The sequence below is a fragment of the Halyomorpha halys genome, unplaced genomic scaffold (genome assembly GCF_000696795.3).
Source record: "Halyomorpha halys isolate HHAL.00 unplaced genomic scaffold, Hhal_1.1 Scaffold26.1, whole genome shotgun sequence".
Lineage (NCBI taxonomy): Eukaryota > Metazoa > Arthropoda > Insecta > Hemiptera > Pentatomidae > Halyomorpha > Halyomorpha halys.
Genome location: NW_027115055.1, coordinates 1167792 through 1175407, shown reverse-complemented (window position 1 = coordinate 1175407; position 7616 = coordinate 1167792). Strand labels below are relative to the sequence as shown.

The 7616-nt window shown below is 29.0% G+C and overlaps 1 protein-coding gene across 1 annotated transcript in view; it reads left to right on the top strand.

Annotated features, from left to right (window-relative positions):
• LOC136796943 (enolase-phosphatase E1) overlaps window positions 1–7616 on the top strand; it is a 125744-nt gene that overhangs the window by 114400 nt on the left and 3728 nt on the right. Inside the window, exon 2 of the mRNA XM_067052149.1 lies at window positions 6102–6239. Coding sequence (XP_066908250.1) covers window positions 6102–6239 — 138 coding nt within the window. The remainder of the gene's footprint in view (window positions 1–6101; window positions 6240–7616) is intronic.

Here is a 7616-nt window from a genome sequence, read left to right as displayed (position 1 = left end):
GTTCGGTTTAAAAAGACCAGTAGATATATAGGCAATACATTATTTTTCGGAGCATGCCTGATAATATTATAAAATAATTTATTCATATGGCATTTTCGACAAGTCGATTGAAATGAAAAAGTTGGTAGACTTAACCTTTTTTGGTTCTTAGCTATATTTTTTACATACAGACACAGATTATTTCGCGAGATATTTGGACCCAGTGGATCATAAAACATTAATTCGAATTTTTTCACGTCTTACTACTGATTACTGATATTTGAAAATAAAAATGTATATGCATCATAAATCTCGATGATTAACAACCTACAGCACCTGTAAATTTTCTAGGTTCGAGTAAAATTAGCTCGTGTGTCCACTAGCAGGACTTCTCACGCCACTTCGGACACCAATCTAAAAAAATTGGCGCCCAGAAACGTAGCGCCTGTAGCATTTCCTTGGATTATTGCTGCTTCAGTGAATTATCCGGCTGTCAATATTTTACCTAATTAGCATCATTAAACACTTTTGTTTAACTATTTTTACATAACAGGGACATCATTAAGAGAAGAAATATAAGGAGTTCCATCGTTAATTAATTTCAAAATAGCAAAAATTGTGAAATTCAAAAATTTAAAACCACCTCAAAATAGGAAAATTTTTGGTAAAATATTATTCAAAAAAAATATCTTTATACTTTGTTTTAAAACAAAATACTTAATATACTTTCTTTCACAGGGAAACATTTGTTCAAATTACTCTTCCGTAAAATTAGGGAAGTTTTACAATAGCTTTTAATCCCGAGGTACACGTATATAGCTTATTATTATTTTTAAAACTATAACAACTAACAATGTATTTCAGCACCGTTTAATAATTTAAAATTAACTCATCCGAAAAAGATTAATGACATTTTTTTAAAAGAAAAATGTCTTTTTATTAGCATAATGATGTAATTTGAAGGCTGTGGCGGAGATTGCCTGTTTGGTTATGGACTGTAGTACTAATAGCCTATTGATTTCCCATCAATAATCTTCAGGCCCGATACGAGATGAGAAATTACCAAATCACTTGGCACCCCATTGATTTTGCAATATTATTACACCATAATAAGTTTAATATATAATACACTTATGATTCATTATGAATATTTGTATTATAATAAATTAGTAGTTCATTAAAAATAGCTTGAATTAGTTTTTTATGAAATATCAGTCAACTTCATTAAAATTAAATATTAAAATAATGAGGTAGAGGAACCATTTTTGGTTCTTTCTCAGAGATTTTTGTACCTCGTTCTGTGCGATTTTGTGTTCCTCGGAGACGCTGTGATTCATAAAGTGAGGATGTAGCTCCCTTTAGTTCCATAATTTTGTGCTAGATTGGAGCATTTTCACTTTACTTAATGGTGTAAGAATAATATCGTCTCTCCAGAAATATGTTGTAGCATACGAGATGCTCAACTACATCATAGGTGCTACTTCACATTTTCCAAACTATTTTTTTGTGGTTTCTGTGTTTAAATCAATTAAAAAACTTTCCTAACAATAGTTAATCCATAATTAACTATAGTTTTTTATTCTGTATTTAAAAATTTTATTAATTAAGTTGTAACTACATTGTTTTAAATGTCAATTAACTTCAGCGGTTTATTTTTGAGCAAATTAAGATTTATAGGAACCTTATTCGTTTCTACAATAAGATATTATAAAAGTATCTTATTAAAATACCAATTCGAAAGTTAGATTTAATAAATATCTAATCTCATTTAAATGGATTTTTATCATCTATCATCATTTACGTTTCCTTCAACTTTACCTCTCTTCATTTCGCTTCTTTTTATTATAAAAAATAGTTAAAACAAAAGATAATAGTCAGCCCATGTTCGAGGTTTGCCATGTTTGGGTCTCTGGAACACAAAGGAGTGTGGATATCGATGTTTGTTTACCAAGCATTTGGAGAAATTTCAGATCTACGGTTACTTCATCAGTAAAAGAACTTTATACGTTAACATAATGAATACCAAACTGCTGGACGATTAACTTATTTTATTTACCATATTATATTTTATATTCTACCAGAGTATTTATTGTTTATTATATAAAATTGTTTTTATTAATAATTAAAGAGTTTGTAAGTTTTTTTTTTTTAGCTTAGTTTGTTCCTTTAATTTGTTATTATTTTGAGTGTACAGTAAGAAGATAGATCCAGGTATTTAAAGCTTACTCCTCAGACTCTGAAGAGAGAGGGTTGCAGATGATTTAGTGGGATTTCATAATTTGATTATAGTTATTTTAAAAAATAAAAGAGTAATCTCCAAAATTGTTGTGAAAAACTTTTTTTTCAAAATTTTATGAAATGGAGCTACCACTGTCAAATAACTTAAATAATCAAGCAGTATTTCTAAAACCGTACGTGCTATTAAGCAAAGCCTTCCTCTGCTGACACCGAACGCCGGGTAAAATGATATTGAGACCCGTCCATCTCAATATTTTATTTTTCTCAATCATGTTTATCTATGAATTAAGGATTATTATAAAGCATTATACAAAAAAACATGATTATAAATTAGGCTACACAAAATATGATAAAAGTAGATGATTCCCTCACTAACGGCGGAGGCGTACTGCTATAAAATCGGTGCTAGCCATCTGAAAAAAAAAAAAAAAAAAAAAAAAAAGGAAATTTTACTCAATATTAATTGAAAATATGATTTGACGAAGGTAATTTGTTACGATTTGAGAAAATTTTAATTTAATGTTTATTTATTCTAATTTGAGACTGAAAAACTAAAGAAGTTGATATGTAAAAATGATTATTTTTAATTATTATTGTATTTTTAAAAAAAAATATATATATTTTTCTAAAAATATAAAAATAAAAATAGCACCTTCATCTAGTTCTGTCTTGAATCATTATTTCACTTAAAATTATTTAGACATAAAGAAAAAAAATATTGGTAATGTGTAAAGTAAACCTCACTACCCTGCTGGCTGCCAATTTTTTCATAATAAATAATTCAGTTATTTCTACTAACCAAAAATTCTTCATTCGCGTAGTTCGAGAAACTCAGGAACTTTTAACCCCATATCATTTAGCATTTTGTTTATAATTGCATGCGTTTATCCGGAAATTGGGTCGCTCGCCAGAAAATAAAATAATAAAAACAGAACAAAACGGTACACTAACAATGAAAAGTACTTAAAAGTAGGCAGCTTCACAGGGTCGGTCCTATGGGAACAGTGTTACCCAATGATACGCATGTTCCCCAACTCTCCGTTAGAGGAAATATTCTTCCTATTCAAACCTTTTCTATTGGATAACCATTAATTGAGAAAAGTATAAGATTCCAACTAATTGTAAATGTGGATTCAATTTAAAAAAAAAAATTAAAGACAATGAAGATTCATATTGATAAAGGGCATCCTACTAATATTAACTGATGTTTTAGCTCTAATCTTACTTCTTCTTATTAATCATAATGAAACTAGAAAATTATCGTTAGTCGTACACATAAGACTATCCATAGGAATTGTTTTGCAGTATGCTGGTAATTAACTGGAAGTAATTATAACTATAAGAATTCGCTTGTAAGAAGATTTCCCGTTATAAATATTATTATTGTCGGTCAAATGATAATTACTAACGCTGTACTATTCATTTAACTCTTTTATCAGTTTTATGAAATATTCTGAGGGGGGGGGGCAGACAGCAATTGCCTTGCCACCGTTTAACGAACTCGAATCAAATGATAACATGAATCGTGAAAAATGCAGAACTTCTTAATATGTATTATGTATTACCATATTAATACATTATATCTAACTGTATTTATATTCCTTTGATCAAAATATTTTCCTCAAGCTCTCTTTAGCTGATTGTATTTTTCATAATTAGTTATAAAAATTCCAAAGGAAAAACCTCTTAGAGAAGAGTCTAAATGCCAAATAGGTGTCCTGATTATATCAATGGCATTTCTTAAATTAAAATCTACTCTATTATTTCCTAAACGCTCATTTTATTCACTATTCATGACAATATGAAGAAATTATTCAAAATAGCCCAAGCTGCAAAGGCTTGGCTTAAGGGCTGTCCTCAAACAAGAGGGTAACATTAAATATTCCAGAGGTGGCCAGTATTTCCTCTACAGCTTGGCTCTGAACCAGGTTCCATTACCTACCATTCACTTCATAATTACCTTCTATCCTCGAACAAATAAAGGGTTTGATGCTATATATTTCTGTTGATTAAATTGAAGATTAAACTTTATAAAACTTGAAAAATTCATATGTGACAACATATTTTATAACTGTGAAAAAATTAAACATGTTATTATATTATTTATTCTTTAATTAATTAATTTGTGAAATAAAAATGCAACTAGAATTAAGGCATTGCAAGAATTTTAATTCTAATTATTTACACATTTGAAACTAACTCTGGAAACCTTTAATATTAACGGAAGTTCCTCCAAAATCTTAAATTTTCCAACTCACCTCTGATTCTTGAGGTTCTTCCATTTATTATTGACACTCTTGGACCCCTAGCACAACAGTGTCCCAATCCATAGTCAAATAAATATATAGAAAATAAGTTTTATTATTTTGGTTTGTAAAATAAAATGGTAGATGTTGACACTGGGATACTCTTGAGAACAAATCAACAGGCATGCTGATTTGTTCCAGAACAGTCTGTCGTGGCGTTTGCTTATGAAAACAAACTCTTGTTGACATTATTTATAAAACCCCCTATTTTCCACAACACAATGTACTATATTATTGTCCTTTTAAAAATACCTTCAAGACAAACATTTTGCCTTCAACACTTATTATTATTAAAATCTGATATGTAAATAGATTTAGTAATGATTTAAAGTGAACCAATAATAAAAAATTCAATAATTTGTATTATATATGACTTTGTTTGTATTTCAAGTTATAAAAACTTACATAATAATTTAATATAAAAACTTTCATTTTCCATTTATGAAAAACTCAGAGGGGTTCGGTAGCACACATTTTATGAAGAATTATTTTCAAAACTGCTCCATTGTTACCTTAACGGATATTTTAGTATCAGCTAAAAGGTTTTGATGAGTGATTACAATATAATAATAAAATACCTCAGAATGCACTTTAACCAACCTAATTGTGAAATATTTTCCAGGGGGGACTCCCTTTTGTCCCCAAGTTATGAGTGGGGATGGGCTGCGGATGGTTAAAATTTTGGCTTATTGGACTGGCCAATGATCCAATTTCAGAATTATAGAGTTGGGTACCACTGCTATAGAACCTGAGAGATATATATCTCAACTACATCCCCATTATCAGTAAAAACATCATAATATGAAAACTAGTTTGGATAGGACACTTAAAGAAAAGTAATTAAAAAAAAAGGGAAAATTAATTGGCATAGGCATTATTCAGTGCATATAATATATAACATGATGCTGCTTTTAAATCCCACACTGCCAGAATTTAAGAAAAGGAAGAATACAAAAATTAAACAAGTTACCTTAACTGTAATTAAACATAACTACACCGCCTTCTTTGTATGAAGTTCACAATCTCGATTGATTCTTGAAATCAACATATTAAAAGCTTGATTCAAAATGCTAAAGAAATGATTAAACAAAAAAAAAAAAGGATAAACAACAATTGAATTTATAAAATTTAAATTCTCTTCACTGGTATCAACCAATACTTTTTCAATTGAAATCATCGAAACTATTAACAATTTTGAAATTTGATTAGAAGTTAGTAAACTAAACCTTTGAATATATTAAACAAAAAAGTTAATTAATTATATTCAATCTTATAAACTTTGTGATTTCCCAGTTAATGAGGCAATATAATAAAAAACAGTCTAGAAAGGGTTTGGAATTCTTAAATCTATTAGACTTCATAGATTGCAGCTTCTAATGGCTTATACTAGTTTTTCAAGTCGCTTACCACACTGTTCTTCTGCAGAACAACTTCAGTGATGTATCCTTATATAAAATGTTTAGCAATACATTTGTATATGCACAATCGTTATTCATTATTTGAGAGTATATATTAAATACAATTGATATAAAGTAATGAACAATTTCTTAACTCGGCCCTATTGTTTGTAATTTTCAGATGAAAGTACGGAAAATAAAGAAGAATGGAAAGATGAGCTCCCAGTTCCAAAAGTTGAAGACGGAACAACACAAACAACGCCAACAAATGAAGAAGAAGATGAGATTGCTAATAATGATTCAGCATCACACTCTCAGGGTATAATAACTGTTTATATGTAAATATTAGTATTTCTATCCATCATTTCCAAAAATAATTATAATAAAAAATATATATATCATAAAATTGTTTTGTTTGTTGAATAGAAAAGAAGAATTTTAAATTATATTTGGTGATTGAGCTATTCCAGTTCATTTAAGGAAGGAAGGAAAGCTGAAATAAGTAAAGAAAATTAGTAAATATTCTAGAGAGCTGGAATAAGAAACATAAAACAGAATTTTATAAGTTTATAACTCAAATACTACTATAGTCTCGTTAAAAAAAGAGAAGTTTTGGAGGTTGATCATAGGATCGATATCTGCAATTAATGAAGAATTGAATGAAATAGATAAGAAATTATTTTTAAGGTCATTAGATAATGAAGAGAACTGTCAATCATTTCTGGAATAAATTTTTTAAAATTTAAATTCTCAATTAAGGTGTTTGAAGATGATGGTTTAGTACATATATATTTAATAGTATATATATAAAAATATATATTAATAAAAGCATGTTATAGATAAAGTATGCACATTTGGCTTCACCATAAAATAGTTTAAACAACACATAACCTCTTAATTTATTGATTTTTTTTTTTTATGATCATGATGGGAATTTTATTTTATCCTATCTGCTTACCTCTTCTTGTCATTTCCTTTATTTTAGAGGTCAGCTATGGAGTAATTGTTTAGGTTTCCATAGGAGCATATCTATAGTGTCATAACCAGAATGTAGCTGCAAAAAAAGCGAGCACTTTTCATGGGCATTGAACTTTAAAATTTCCTTACAATGTTGACATGAGTCAACTCCTGTGGGTTTTGGAGCCCTCCTGGGCTCCACCTAGCCTCATAAGTTGGGTACCCTTAATTGGGTAAAAAATCTGGCAGTCGAGCGTGATTCTAACCAAATCACCTCCTCGCACATCCGTTGGTCTAGTAACAGTACTTCCTTACAAGTACTGAACCTGTGACCCTCCATGGGTTGTAGTGGTACAGATTTTATTTATTTTTTTAAACGTGTATAAGCTAGTTTGAGTACTGTAATCTCTCTTAGTGAAATGTTGTGCCACAATTTTCAGTTGGAAGTAAATTCAGAAATCTTAAAGTTTTCAACTTTTTCCTGGAAATCAGAACAGTTTTATTCAGCTTAGATCAAAGTATTAAAATGTATCCAAACTGTGTAAAAAAACTTTTAGGAAATTGAAAAAGACAAACTTTACATATTAAATAGAATTATACCAGAAATATTTTTAACATGTACTAGCGAATTTGGTCACCCACTTAGTTTATGTTAACAAGAAACTATATAAAAGTTAATATAGTAGTCCGAAAGCTATATGTTATGAGAATAAAAATCTTGGAAGAATGGTAATTAAAC